The 15,896-nt window shown below is 37.9% G+C and overlaps 1 protein-coding gene across 12 annotated transcripts in view; it reads left to right on the top strand.

Annotated features, from left to right (window-relative positions):
• PDE4D (phosphodiesterase 4D) overlaps nucleotides 1-15,896 on the top strand; it is a 586,915-nt gene that overhangs the window by 431,553 nt on the left and 139,466 nt on the right. Inside the window, exon 1 of one of the 12 annotated variants that reach the window (XM_004937257.5) lies at nucleotides 9,540-9,790. The exons of the other annotated variants lie outside the window; for them this stretch is intronic. Coding sequence (XP_004937314.1) covers nucleotides 9,726-9,790 — 65 coding nt within the window. The 5' untranslated portion in view covers nucleotides 9,540-9,725. Of the gene's footprint in view, nucleotides 1-9,539; nucleotides 9,791-15,896 lie in introns of those variants that run through there. 12 annotated transcript variants of the gene reach the window in all.

Genomic DNA, 15,896 nt, shown 5'->3' with positions numbered 1-15,896 from the left:
AGCCTGCTGTTTAAAACCACTTAAAAATAGTTTTAAAATAATGGATAAGAAAGAACAAGGCTAAGGAATTATCTTTGAAGGAGATGTAGGGTAAAACTGAGAGAAGAAAGCAAGATTTCATTCAGACAGCAAGTTGAAATATGAGAAGAGAGGATGCTGAGTATGAAAGAATTTTTAGAATCAGGGATTCATTTCTGGCTTCAAAATATGTCGGAGCTCAAGGAGAATGAAAATAAGATTTGGCCAGGAGGAGGTCATTTGAAGCACTGCTTGATATAAGAGCAAATTAAAAAATACTGAGAATCTTTGAAGTTCAGTACAAGCAAATTGTAACAGTTTTAAGGACAAAACTGATAACTAGCTATTTTAAATGATTGTGGTTTCCAATTGTGACATAATTGATTTTATAGTGAGAAACAACTGTGATCATGTAACTGTTCTTTAGAGGAATCTGTAACGATAAGCTTTCCAAAAAAATCTACCACAACAGAAATTATTTTGTTGGAAAGTGCATATTCTTCCAGGGAAAAATTAGCTTGAGGACAAGCTACTTTAAATGAGTTTGTTAATATATAAGGGAGTAGAGAGAAAAGCATCATGAATTTTCAAAGAAATGATAATTTAATATTTAGGTTTTGTTTGTTTTTGAAAATTACAAATTAAAAAAGAAACAAGAGCTATTCGGTTAACCATATTTTTTAAAGGTACTCTTTTGCAAGAAAAGAAGTCTAGGGCCCTTAATTGGTTTGAACTGCTATTGGTTGTCATTTAACATTATCTTTAGTAGAATAATGGCCTTTCAGACTTATTAATCATAAAAGGGAAATGAACAGGTAAGACTTCCCTTTGCAGTTGTAAATTATGACTATTTTTAGGAAATGTGGTGTTTTGAAGTTGATGAGTTGCCAGCCTTATGTAAAAAAAATATTGAGGAGAAAGACTTGGTGTCTCTCATCTTGAAAAAATAGTGATTGTTTCTTCTGCATTTAACACAGCAGCAAATGACTGTTAGGAAGTCAGCTGGATCAGATTCAGGTTAAAAATAGAGACAGCTCTGCTAATCAACTGCTAAAGGAGTGCATAAAGAAAAGAGAGAAGATTCATTTGCTCTAGTAGAGAGTTAGTATTAAAATGTGTGAAAGGAAAACACTAGCTAAGTATCAGGTAAAAGCTTGTTGATTTCAGAATTGCTGTCCCACATAGAAATACACTTGTATGAAAAAAAAAGCTATCTAATATACTGAGCTATGATAGTTTTTCAAGAATTTGATGACATATAAGGCATCTGTTTTATTCTGCTTTATTTACCTTTCCAGACAAAGAAGAAAGGTGCACATTGTTAAACGTTTCCAGTGAAGCAATGCTGAAATACTTGTATTCAATTTGTGCAACGTATATATGCACATTAAGTTTTTGGCTACAGGCATCTCTGCCAATGCCACTGACATTTCTGATATTTATTATCCAATGTGCTCATGAAGTTAATCTTGTTGTTGTTGTTCACTATAGCAGCTAGATGAAATCCTTGGAGCTTTCCATACCTGTAAAACTAATAGATGGTAAATGTGATTGGAGAATTTTATACAGAGTTCAGTGGATGTTTTGGTTTAGTGTTTCAGTGGAAACAAAAATGACCAGGAGGTGTAGTTCCTCTTTAAGAAAACTTTAATGGCATAGTGAGTTATTTAATCCAACTTCCTCACATTTTTCTGAAAGATATATAATATTGTCCCTGGAGGTGTTTAAGGAAAGGGCAGGTGTGGCACTTAGGAATGTGGTTCAGTGGGCAATATTGTTGGCTGCTGAATGATTGGAATAAATGATTTTAGAGGTCTTCCAACCTGAATGATTCCACGACTTTATGTCATTCAATCAAAAAAGAGTGCTATCAATGTCTGTCTCATTCAAGTCATTGTACAGTACCTGTGGATGACAAGGTTCTACTGAAGAAGTTGGAAAAAACACCCCCCTCTCTTTTAGAAAACTGTGCAAATGTAAATTTGCTTTCAGGAAGACTTTTCAGTTGCATAAATTGATTTCTTCACAGCTTGCAACAAGACAAAGGCATTATGGGAAAACATTCACTTTAGAATGTGTGTGGTAGGAGAATATGGTTTTGCTGTTAGTGGTAGATTTTTTGTTCTGCACAAGATAAACTATCTTTAGAAGTGCTTTGATATAAAGGATTTGCTACCATGCTTAAAACATAAGTGCATCTGTAAATATTCAAGTTGTATGTATAAGTTTTGTCTTCTTCAAATCATGGTAAATTTTGTATTCTTGAAATATAAGTATGATGTCTTCTTGAAATGGTGGTATCCCTAAGTGCCTCCCAGATGTATTTCCTTAAGTTTTTGAATGATAGTAGTAAAACCACCCCATTCTTCTGAACAGGAATGAAGTTAATCCTACAAAATATTATTTGATTATTATTCTTACTTAGCAGTAACTTTGTCCAAGATCAGCACAAATTATGAAATTTTTGTAGAGGCAATACAGTTCTTACTACAGTCTCTGACCATGATGAGTAATCCCTGCATAATTAAAAAAGAAAAAGAGAAAGAAAAAGAAAAAGGAAAAGAAAAAGAAAAAGGTTAGTTTTTTTATCCAAAAAGATTGATGTATTCAACTTGGAAAACATAGCTACTGGTTAACTCTGCACTGACTTAAGTTTAAGCAACCTATGTTTGTTTTTAAGCAACTGTTTGGCTAAGACACTATAATGCAAGTTTGTGTCTAGCAAATAGTTGCTAATGAGCTATGAACCCATGAAAAACAGAAGGTATGATGGAAACATCAATAGATTTTCCCTCTAAAAGCATAATTACCTCTGTAATTATTGCAATATGTCCATTTAAAGCTGACATGACTGTATTTTTATAATGCAAACTATGTTTTTATAGTTATATAGAGTTTGAATATCTGTTTATGTGTGTAAGTCTTACTTAAATTGAAGGAGAAAAAAAAAGCCTAATACATTAGGGAGCCTTTGTTCAGCTCAAGTCCAAAGTCTTCCTGTGGTCTAGTATTTAATTATAGCCTACTGTTTTCCATTATTAGTCCAATGTTTGCAGTTAGCTTTTATTCCAGCCTTAAAATTTGAACTAACGGTAGCCCACAGACATAGCTGATAGCATTGGTTCATGAACTCACAATGTTTTCCTAGAAAGTAAAGTCAGAAGAAGTATTTTTTCTATTCTTAAAAAGAATACTTTTTTTTTTTTTTAATCTCTAGCAAATGAAGCTTTTCACAGGTACTTAACAGTGTTAAGCTTCCTTGTTCTGCAACTGAACCTAACTGATCCATTATAATCAGTTAGTAATGAATTTATTAATCTCCAAATACATCACAGAATGAATTAAATGAGAATTTAGCTAAAATAAAGGCAGGATGATGGAGGGATACATTTTCACCCTAGCCAATCAGGAACCTGGCTTCTTCTGTGCTGGGCAGTGAGGGACTGTAAGTCCTCTCCAAAATGAATGCGTCAACTGCTGTTCATGGCACAGCACGGGCAGCAACACCACATAGTTTCTAGTGGGTACTGCATCTGAGTATCCTTAGAAAACCAAGTGTTGCTGAACCATATATTTGATTCAAAAAGACCAAATTCCAGGTCCCAAATGCTTGGGGCAAGGCAGCTGGTAAGCTGCATGGAGGAAAAGGATCTGGGGGTGTTGGTCAATGCCCAGCTGACCATAAGCCAGCAGTATGCCCAGATGGCCAAGAACACCCATGGCCTCCTGGCTTGTATCAGAAATAGTATTGTCAGCAGGAGCAGGGGGGTGTACTCAGCTCTGGTGAGGTCACACCTCAAATACTGTGTTCAGTTTGGGGCTCTTCATAGAATCATAGAATCCTAGAATGGCTTGGGTTGAAAAATACCTCAAAAATCTAGTTTCAACCCTCATGCCACGGGCAGGGTTGCCAACCAGTAGACCTGGCTGCCCAGAGCCACATCCAGTTCTTTACTACATGGGGCTCTCCACTACAAGAAAGACATGGAGGTCCTGGAACATGTCCAGAGGAGGACAGCTAAGCTGGTGAGGGGTCTGGAGAACAAGCCTTATGAGGAGCAGCTGAGAGAACTTATTCTTAAGAGATAATTCAGTCTATAGAAGAGAAGGCTCAGGGGAGATCTTTTGCTCTCTATGGCTATATGAAAGGAGGTTGAGGCAAGATGGGGGTCAACCTCTTGTTTCATGTAAGTAGCAATAGGACTAGAGGGAATGGCCTCAGATTGCACCAGGGAAGGTTCAGGTTGGAAGGTTCAGTTGGATTAAACTTCTGGGAGCCCAGGCAAGTGGTGAAGTCACCATTCCTGAAGGTGTTTAAGAAACATATAGATGTGGCGCTGAGAGACATGATTAGTGGGCACGGTGGTGATGGGTTGATGGTTGTACTAGATGATCTTAGTGGCCTTTTCCAGCCTTAATGATTCTATGAGTCTATGAAAAGGTATCATGGCAGAGTGCCATGAGCCTCATTTCTCATCTTCTTTGTAATGTGTGGAGTTTTAGCTGCTTGAATGTGGGTAAAGCCCTGGTAGAACAAGTAGTAACTTTATTTACTCTGTAATCACTAAGCAAATAAGCTGTATTTATTCATAAGTCAGGTAGTTTGATCTAGGCAGCTAAGCGTAAGAGAATATAGGAGGGAAATGTTACTGACTCTATATTTTTTCTGTGCCCTTGGGTTTGCCTTTTTCACAGAGTCACAGAATGGTTGAGATTGGAAGGAAACTCTGGAGGTCATCTGGTCCAACTGCTCAGCAGGCATGGACACCCAGAGCAGGGCCACCTAGAGCACATCCAGATGTTGAGGGGTTTTTTTGTTTGTTTTGTTTTTTTCATTCTTAAGGGTACCTAGTTGTAAATATTACCATATTTTTTCAGTTATTTTTCTTAGACAATGATATATAGTTCTTTCCTCTTCAATGTGTTAGCTCCAGTCTGGAAGGAATATGCTGTTCCCTAGAAATGAACAGCAGAGTTTAATCTTATGGCATTCTGTCAACACTCTATAAAAGAGTATTTTTGAAATCATTTGTTACACTGAGTAGCAACACTTCTGAAGTGTCAGAAGTTTTCTTTTCTAATTCTCTGACTAATTCTTATAAATGAAAGATGTCTCTTCTGAACCAACACTGGCATTACTCATTCTCAAACCCACCCATGTACAGGTAATATAAGAACATCTTGCTCATCTTTTCTGTCCTTCAATCTTGTACTGCCATTCAGAATATAAGAGGATAACCTAGTGCTGTGAATGAACTAGGATGAACTGCACAACTCACAGTTTAGCAAAACTAAGTAGTATAGTCTTATCTTGTGAGGAATTGTTTTGCTGTTTTGAAGTAGATGCTCCTAGATGCTAGAAAGATGACTTTCAGGTCTCAATACCTCTTTGCCTACTGGAAGCTGTTTCACATAGATATGAGGGAAAAAAAGGAACGAAAGAATGTCCAAGACTAGCTGCAAGAGCAGCTAAACAAACTCAAACTCAGTGTGGTACTGAGTGAAAGAGCTCAGTTCCAGGTTTTAGAGGAACTACAATTATCCCATCTGAAGTAGTATTGTGAGAAAACCAAGAGTGCGCATCAAGAAGCAAAGGTGTGTCATTAGCCACCTTTACTAGGCCGATGTGCATTCCAAACAACATATTTACAAGCCCAGTCACTGTTTACATGTTAAGACCTGATTTTAGTCTTCCAGGATTCTGGTTTTCCTGATAATACACTGACAATGTCCCTAAGTCTCCTCAGGCAATGCATATATATTAGATATGCGAGAATTTTTCATAAGCAAGAAGATGGTATCAGTTGTTGCAGGTTTAACTACAGTGCTAAACTCAAGTCTTATCAAACTACAGGGGGTATTCAATTTGTCTTAATAAGGAGAATTGTTTATCTATTTCTTCAAGTTTTATACAAAAATGACAATAATAATAACCTGGCACCTGTAGCATTCTTTCACTGCTTTGACGTCTGAATGCTTTTTAAGCAGCTTGATACTAATTTGCAAACAAGGAAGCCTAAACTCAGAGCGGTTGAGAAAGATTCTCAAAACAAAAATGTTCCCAAACACAGAGCAAAGTAATTCAGCCTGTGCCTCATTACCTAAACCTTGTTTTTTACAATCTATGTTAATTTTCAATGTTGTGTAATTTAACACTGGTTTTCAGTCAATTACTAATTTCAGTATGAGAACTAAGAAGCAAGCATCCTCAAAGTGAGTTGAATCCTCCACATATTTTATTATCGATGTCTTAATTATTTCTGTATCTTTTCTTCTGTACAGAGCCTGTCTATACAGTCAAAATATCAGTCACCAGATAAACACAGATAATAAAGACTGTTGCTTTTACTATTAGTGTTTGTAGCAGGACTGAACAGCTTCAACTTTTGGTATTCTCTTTATCTGACAATACTTCTTCCTTGTTTTCATTATGCAGTGAATGCTTGTATTAATTTTGATGGCATTCTAACCAGAGCTCAGTCCAAGAGTGAGTTTTTTTTTTCTTTTTTATCTCTGTCACCCAAAAAAAAGGATTTCATGTAGGAAAATACTTTGAGATGTACTGTATATGTACATCTCTAAAACTGTGCACATCTGCTAATAAATTTGCAGTGTACGATAGTGAATACACTTACACAGTTCTCTTCTTTAAAATAATTGTCGCCTTGGATTTTTGGATTTGATGTCATAAAATGCAATAGTTCTTACTTAAAAAATATTGTCTGGGTAAGGAAGAATGCCTGCAATGAACATAGATTTTTCCATCTGCTGAGGAGTGTCTCAGCCTTTACAATGAGGTGGATCTGACACTGCCATTTCTTATGTCTTCGAGAAGTTTCATTTACTTCTTCTGCTGATGTCTTCTTACTTGCTATTTTAACAAATAATTCATTATCCCATAATTTTCCATTGCTATCAGACTGGAATGGCTATATATCTCTTTACTTCCTTTATTTCTCTCATTTCTCACTATTTGAGAAATTATGTTATTTGACCCCATAGCAAGGCCTTGGACCTAAAATAAATGATCCATCATCTTTCATGAGCACAGCAGGCTGCTCTGCTCCTCTATTTAAATCATTTATATAATCGCCATTTATATTAATGTTAACACAGGGTTTTATATGAATTATAAGAAGTTTTTGCGTATATTTTGCTGAATTTGATCTAAAAGTTCCCCTGGAAACCTCTCTAGAAAATTTTCTCTCTCTCACTCTATTAAATGCTGAGGTCCTTGCAAAAATCTTTTTTCACTAATGAAGCTGGAAAGACACAGACGCTCAAGGACCATGAGTTCTCCCTTCTACCAAAAATTTGTTTTTCAAGAAATCTGTGCTGAGAACAGGCTCTGATTTGACTGCTTGGAATACATTTGCAGTACGGTAGTCTTATTTTTAGTAAATACTTCATTATGGCTTCTGGTCTGAAGTTGACAGGCACTTGGAGGACTGAAGTTTATTTCTACAGAACTCATGAAAGGGGCCAGAAAAGAAATCATATTAGTTGTTTGTTAGTGTTTTATCTCCACTGTCGATCAGACATTTTTTTGAACCTGCATTGGAAAGCATGAGCTTAGATATACTTACATACAGCTACAGTTAGTTTATATAGTATAGTAATAGTTAGTATATAAGTACGCTGCAGTGTATTAATATTTATATTTGTAGTAATTGTAAGTAGGAGGCAGTAGTGAGACACTTCTGACCAAAGAAAGGATCCTGTGATACCTATTGCATGGTGCAGCAGAAGTTATCCCTGAATGTTCCATTCCTCCATACTACTGTGAAACCATTTAGTCAACAGATCTCTTTATTTGTTTTGTGTTCTTTTGTTGATATGCGAATCATGTTGATATTTTTCAACAATAAATAACCAGACAAACTAAAAAAAAAAAAAAAAAAAAAAGACATATATGCTGTAATAGTCCAACACCCCAATTTCATATCAGTTTTGTTTTTCTTTGTGACCTGTTCCATCTGTTTAAAGAATAAAAAAGTTTCATAACATAGTGCCAGATTTGAGCCCACTGCTGCAGACGTATGACCTGCACACAGTGACAGACCCAACTGTTATTAAAGGTCCCGTGACTGTATGACCCTTTGAGCTAAATTTATCACAGATGCTTTTTCCACCCTTTGAGGTTAACTTTTATGATTCTGCTGAACTCTTACAAAAGCTCCTGTGTTAACCAGTAGATGGTATTTGAAAGATGGATGCCAAAAAAACATGAAGAACAGAGTGCTTAGCATGAAACCTTATTAACATTCCTTCTGCTGCTGTGGAGCACTTTATGTGCAGATGACTAGTACAAGCCTCCGGGGCAGTTAGGATCTTTCCTGTTGATATACAGTATAGTTTGTAAATGCATTTTATTGTACTGCTAGAAAGTGCAAACGTTCCAGAGAACTTTACACACTTTAAACACATTTTTGTTTGATGAATGGTTTGATATTTTAATGCAGGACCTGTTCATCACGTTTTCCTTCTATTTGTCAAGTATATGTACATTTTAAGAATAAAATTTTTACTGCTTTCTTTCATTATTAACCAAGGTGAACTACTGTAAAAAAGTAATACGCTGCAGAACTTCTAAATACTTTACAAAGGAATGGCTATTATGCATGTATCCACTTGTTGAGCAATAACTCCACTCTTTCAGTTTAAAAAGATAAAGGAAATTCAAAATGTATAATTTGTCTGCTCACTTCTCAGTTCTCTGCATTTTCATTTTTTCTCTTTTACCACTGAAATTGTCAAATTACAGTAATATTTCCTCAAAGGAAGTCACTCTTAAATCTCTTTGGTAAGTTTTTGGCTAGATATTAAAAATGCAAGCGTAGCCATTTGTAATTCTTAACTATTAATTGACTTACTATAACAGGAAAATATCTCTTTCTGCAGTACAGGAGAGAGTTCTTCAACCAGGGTATTTTGTCCTTCACCAGTTATTAACAGTAGCTGCCTGTACGTGTGTTTGACTTTAACAGTCAAGAAGGAATTTTATTTTTTGTGAACTTCCTCTCAGTGTTTTGAATTTCTTTCAGAGACAGAATGCTTTCTGGTCTGTGAAGTTAAACAACAGTACTTACACACAGTACATAGTAGAGGCAAGGGTTAGAAGGAAAAGGAAGAATTACACTTTTAGGTAAGACTTTTAGTTAACTTGGAGTGAAAGATCTTTTTTCCTTTCTTTACTCCGCAGAGATTAATTTATCTAGCAAGTCTCTAAATGGAAATTCCCTGCAAGCTCACAAGCATTACTGTACCTTACATTCGTCTTTTCCTTTCGTTCTTTGTCCATCAGCATTGTTCTTTTTTTTTTTTTTTTTTTAATGTGATTGACCTTTAAACCTGTTGTTATCAGCCTGCAAGAAAGAGATAGAGACTCTTTTCAGCTGCCTTGTTTCCCATGTGACCTACAGGGAGAATAGATTCAAAATAGACTAGTTCCTCCCAGGGCAATACAAGGCAGAAGAGAAAAGCACTGTCATTTCCGAACAGCACAGTGCTAGAGTAAATTCAGTGTGAAAAAGGAAGGAGTTGCAGCGTGTCAAAATTCTTCCTCTGGAGCCTGGATTATTACAGGAAAAGCATGTGAAGGATTTTTAAGGAGAGGACTTTAAAACACACTTTGATATGGAGTACTTGGAGCTTTTTAAGGACAACTGATGTTTGAATGCTAGAAAGACTGGAGGAATTTTTCCAAAATGAGCATTGTTATGAAGCCAAGATCCCGGTCTACCAGCTCCTTAAGGACTGTCGAGGCAATGTGGTAACGTGTTTGCCTTTTTTTCTTTCAAGTTTCCTTCCCTAATATGGGGACACAGACCTGTCCCAGGAAAGTCACAGGGCGTAATTTTGATCTGGTAGATTGTGCATAGTTATTAAAGTTGTTCAGCTATTTCACAGTTAATAGTAAGAAAAGAAAAGATATGTAGTTTCTTTGTACAATATTGCATGTGTAGTAATTTTTAATGAGAGGAGTTACGTGCGTTTTTCCCATTTAGTAATCAGGTTCAGACCTTGCACTTACAGACACTTTCTAAAAATCTTCAGTAATCTTCAGCAGCAAAGTTATTACAGTCAGCTTGCAGTTCTGGAGGCTGGAAAGCAGAACCAAGCTATAGTTTGCATGAGCTATTTTGAGAACCTTACATGTCATTTTGCTGCATAAATAGACCGACTGGTAGAGATAAGTGTCCTGGGAGGAGACTGTGGCATGAGTGAGAGACTGTGCTGTGTTATGGCTCACGCATTTCCCTGCACTCAGAGGCTCGGTGGAGTAAAGCAGATTGTAGTAGTGATCTGTGTGTGTGATTTTCTGGCTATTTGTTTCAGTTACCAACTGTCTTTAATTAGATTTTCTTGGGGAACTTTATGCTTTGTATAGCTTAGTAAGGGCAGACAGGACAGTTTTCCACAAGGTATATAAAATCAGTTTTCTCTTTCAGTATCTCCCCCCTTGGTTTTTTTTTTAATAAAACCATCGTCATTTTTGTTAACAAATAGCAGACTAATTGTTCGTTACTTCAAAACTGCTACAAAACAAAGTATTTTAAAGTACAGCCTTTGCTTAGACATGCGCCACACGTGTGACTGTGGGATAGAACAGTAACTACATTCCTTTCTGAGTAAATATATTAAGTTAACATATTTTAAAATTAGCTCTTGAAGCATTATGTTTCAGACAGTCCTGGAATTAAATCATTCCAAGTCATGACAGTGCTGTCGTTAAAGCTGGTAATTTTTTCCAAGCTGTTTTTTAACTGAGAAATCTTTCCACCAAAGAAAATGAAAGAACTGCATTACTCCAGCTAAAGAGTGCTCCCAGTTGTTCTCAGAAGCTGCAAAGGAAGAGTTCTGCTGAAGCAATTGCAATATAAAGCATCTGCTTATCTTTATTAAAATACAGTAAAGTAATAATAAAATGTCAGTGAACTGGAGATGAATCAACTGTTACAGTGTGCCACCACATAAAACGATAATGCTTGGAAGTGTTGCAATAAACTGTGTACATCCAAGGTAGTGAGCTAAAATCTACGTACCATAATTATTAAGTAAAGATAATGCAAATGAATCTTCCTGATTAATTTATCTTCCTTTCAATTATATCTTTTTTTTTTTTTTTTTTTTTTTGACTTCTGACTGCATCTACTGAGTTGCGCGGGGATAGAAAATTCTTTCAAAAGGAAAAGGAAAAGTCTCTCGTGCTGTATGTGCAGGCTGGTATAGCCACTAGGTACTGTCTAAAATAGCTGCCTGTGTCCTTTTTGCCGACGCCTTTAGCTAGCGCATTGATCTGGTGGGTGAGAATCCATTTTCTACTAACTGCGAATTGAGTGTCATTTCCTACCCTGCCGTTTGGAAACATTACCTGAGGTCAGGACGTGTCTGACAGGGAGATCCTTGAGTCTGTCTGGATGAGGTACATACTGTTCTCTGGTGGCTTGCGGCTGAGCCAGGCAGGCCCTGCCCGAGTGGAGGACTGGAGGTGGAGCAGACAGACAGGGAGGGAGGGAGCCTGCAGCCGCTCCAGGGCCTCCTTGTGAGGAGCTGGCTGGTGGGTTGAGCAAGACTGGTCTCCAGCCACCTTCTGGAGTCAGCTTGGGGTTTCTGATCACCAGACTTGAGAGTCAGTGCATTTGGTTCCGTGGGTCCTGCCATTCCCAGTGTGCGATGGGACAGAATACCAATAAAATTGTAACAATCTCGCCATAGTATTAAAACAAAATGCTTAGGAGCAGTTAGTGTGATAAAGGCAACAGTGCTGCTGGATATTCCGGCTGGGAGGCAGGGAGAGCTGCAGCACATAATTCTCCTTATCTGTTAACATAGCAGGAGGAGCTGGGATAAGGAGAAATGGGAGACTGCAAAAAGAAATAAAAATCGCAGTGGTTTTTTTGGAGCACAGGAATGAGTCACAGTGTTGTACTATGAATGTCCGTCTTGGAATGGTTTGAGAGAGATGATCCTGGGATATTCGTACACGGCAGTTTCCCCTTTGAATAATGTTCCCCTGAAGACCAGAATCCAGGCTCCCAACATACCTATAGACCAGAGAGAGAATGGGTGAAAGAGAATTCTGTGCTGAATTCTCTGAAATCACACTGACCCTCCATCCAGAACAAGAGAAGAATGTTACCGTATAAGGTAAAAACATGTATTTTTCAGTATCAATATTTAAAAGCGTCCAAAGTGTATCACCCACTGTTAGCTCTGAGGAGCCTGTGCTGATGTTCCACTGCAGGCTGTGCAGGCAAACCTGCATCTGAGACAACAGGAGAAACTTCAGCTAGCATTGTAATGACAGAAGTAAATGTAGGCGGTTGCTTTTATGCAAAATAATGATGGAAGTGATTTATTCAAGAATGGTTATTTAATGATTTAATAGGGCTTTAATACCACTCATTCCTGACTTCAAAATACAATTGTGAAGTGCAGTTGTGAATCAGAACATTTCTGAATTACAATCTAGAACCAATAAGTGGTGCTACAGACTTTTCAGTTGCAGAAGGTGGATTTGTCTTGCTGCTCCTGAGAATAAATAACAGAGTAGTACAGAAATTCACTCTAATGTAAAACCTTAGGAGAGAGTATTTAAATAAGAATTTAACTGTGTTTTCTTGACTATTTAACACTGCAGTGTGAGAGCAGTGAAGTGACCATGTGTTGCACCAAAACGTATATTTCTAATTTCTAAGGTTTTTTTGTTTGTTTGTTTTTCTTTTTGTTTGTGGGATTTTTCTGGTGATATTTTGTTCTTTTAATGCATAAATATTCATTTGGAGGAACTGAAATACGCTTTTGAAAGCCTGAGAAAATGAAACAAGTCAAGCAAGTAGCCAGGGGATCTGTACAACAGCATATTGACCAGACATTAGAACTTCTCTCCTTTTTCATTACATAGGTCAAATTACATTACATAGTCAAAAGATCTAAGAAGTCTCAGTAATATTGTCAGCTTTTACCACAGCTCTTTCTGCAGCATACCTGTTGCTTCTGGATTGGTAGTTATCTGTTTACTTTGTGGGTTAGCCTTTCTCTGTCCTTATTTTTTTATAACATATGCCAATTCATGCTTTCCTGGTTTTTGGGTCTCACGGTTGGCTGATCTGCAAAGGGCACATACCAGCCTCCCTGCTGCCCTCAGAGGAGAGGCCTGGGGTGATTCAGTTTGTGGTAATCTACAGAACATTATATGTGTTCTTATTTAACCCCTTGGGTGGGTAGTGCTGTCTGTGATATCAGGAAGTTTGGAAGACTGGGAATTGCTGCAGGTTGTTGGAGGAAGCTGAAGTTTCTCAGGCTATAAAATGTTTAGAGATAAGTGGAACAAAACATTTTGAATGAGCTTTTCCTGCTTGTACCTTTAATGTGTAGATCATGTCGGAGATTCCAATAAAGGTTCTTTCTAATGAAGACCAGAATACACTTTTGGCCTGACATCAGTGGACAGTGCGGTTTCTGGGGCAGAGGAACTAACACAGAAAAATGGGATAAGATCCAGCAGTGCTGACCTGAGGTAGCCACAGTGGCTTCCCAGCCTAAACATGGCACAAAGTTAGACCTTGCCATGGTCATATCCCAGTCTTTTGGTATCCGAGCCTTGACATGAGGAAGGGGTTATTCTACCATGATATTTAGCCTCAAAAAGTTCAAATCTGTGGTATTGCTTGATGCTAGCTGATCGTTGCTAATATAAAAGTTGATATTAGTCACAGAATGATAGAATTGCTCAGGTTGGAAAAGGCCTTAAAGATCATCAAGTCCAACCACAGGCTAACCATACTACCCTAACTCTAACAACCTTCCACTAAATCATGTCCCTGAGCACCACATCCAAATGGTTTTTAAACACATCCAGGGATGGTGACTCAACCACCTCCCTGGGGAGCCTATCCCAGTGCTTAACAACCCTTTCTGTAAAGAAGTGTTTTCTGATATCCAACCTGAACTTACCCTGGCACAACTTGAGGCCATTTCCCCTCGTCCTGTCACCTGTCACCAGTGGGAAGGGACCAGCCCTACTCTCACTGCAATCACCTTTCAGGTATTGGAAGAGAGCAATAAAGTCTCCCTGCAGCCTCCTCTTCCCCAGACTAAACAGCCCCAGTTCCTTCAGTCTCTCCTCATAGGGCATATTCTCCAAGCCCTTCACAAGCCTTGTTGCCCTTCTTTGGACTTGCTCCAGTACCTCCATGTCCTTTCTCTACTGAGATGCCCAAAGCTGAACACAGTATTTGAGGTGAGGCCTCACCTGTGCCAAGTACAGGGGCAGGATGATTTCCCTAGTCCTGCTCTCCACACCATTCCTGATACAAGGCAGGATGCCATTGGCCTTCTTGGCCACCTGGGCACACTGCTGGCTCATATTCAGCCGACTGTCCATCAGTACACTAAGGTTTCTTTTTGTCAGGCAGCTTTCCAGCCACTTGTCCCCATGTCTGTGGGGTTGCCTAAGGTTGTTGTGACCAAAATGCAGGACCCAACACTTGGCCCTATTGAAACTCATACAGTTTACTTTGACTCATAGACCCAGTCTATCCAGGTCCTTCTGTACTGCCTTTCTCCCCTCTGGCAGATCAACACTCTCTCCTAAATTGGCTGGCATTGGGCTTCTGTAATTGCTGACTTTCAGACTGGCAATCCCGGTTTTGTGAAGATCAACAGCAAAAACAGGATATTCCTGAAGGAGTATTTGTCTACAGGGCAGAGAACAGTATATAAAAGTTATTGAGAATTACATTAACAGCATGTGCACCATTATGAAGTTGAAGAGATCAGGCTTTTGTATTCCTGCACAAGATGAATAATTTTTTTTTTCCTCTCCAGGTTTATATTTGTTTGCAGGATGTGGGTGTCTGTTGTTACTGATGATATTGCCTCTTCCTTATCACCATAGCTTATGGAACCACTCTGGAAGAAGAGTGGATTGAGACCTTGCTTAATTTTCAATTACACTTTTTGTATCTAAGGAGGTTAAATGTGGTCAATTTGGACAGCTAAAAGCAAGCTACTCATGGGGATGCTATAGTATATACACAGAACTGGATGACTGGTAAATGCTGAACAAAGCCTATAAGCTAAAGATGACCTTTTCTGCAAGATTTTGACTTTTGTGAAATTCATAGCTGACTTCATTTATTAAAATAGACTTTCATAAGTATGGGCCCCAAATTGTTAAGTCAGTAGAAGTTTGTGGCAGTGTATAGACTTTTGTTTATTCTCCTATTGTGTGTCCTAATGAGGAAGCCTGACAGAGTCAAGCTTCACACTATTTGTCATCATCATGCTATTTTCTAGTTTGCGGTATGTTAAAATCATATTTTTATGAAATGAAATAGGAACTAATACTATTTTCTACAGTCAATTAAGGATGATGTTCATGGTGATCAGATGTCACTGGGACTAATCAGTGTTCTCCCTAGTCTAATATTCTGTCTTCATTAACAGAGGGAATGTGAAAGCCTACTCAACTTCTGCTGTTGCATTAGGGTTATTACAGGGTTCATCCTTGCCTATTTCTATGAGAGCCCATCTATAGATCTGTTGCCTGAAGTTTTGGCTAATCTCTTTTATGAAATTACTGGTACTGTTTTCCTCCACAGTCTTCTAACTACACTGCAAGCTGAGTGAGAAAGTGCTTTTTAACTGTGCTTCCAACTGGCATCCTGTTAGTCTCAACTGGTGTCCCTTAGTTCTGTCATTATGACATTTGGTGAAAGATACTTCATTCACTTGATCCACCAACTTCATGATTTGTAAAGCTCAGTCATAATCTCCTCAGAATTTTCTTGTCAAAACTGAAGAGTTGTAGACTTCTTAGTCTTTCCTAATAAGGCTGCTACTCTATCCAAGTCATTTTAGCTGCCAATCTT

This window comes from Gallus gallus, chromosome Z (genome assembly GCF_016699485.2).
Source record: "Gallus gallus isolate bGalGal1 chromosome Z, bGalGal1.mat.broiler.GRCg7b, whole genome shotgun sequence".
NCBI lineage: Eukaryota > Metazoa > Chordata > Aves > Galliformes > Phasianidae > Gallus > Gallus gallus.
This window is presented reverse-complemented; position numbering and strand designations above follow the sequence as displayed.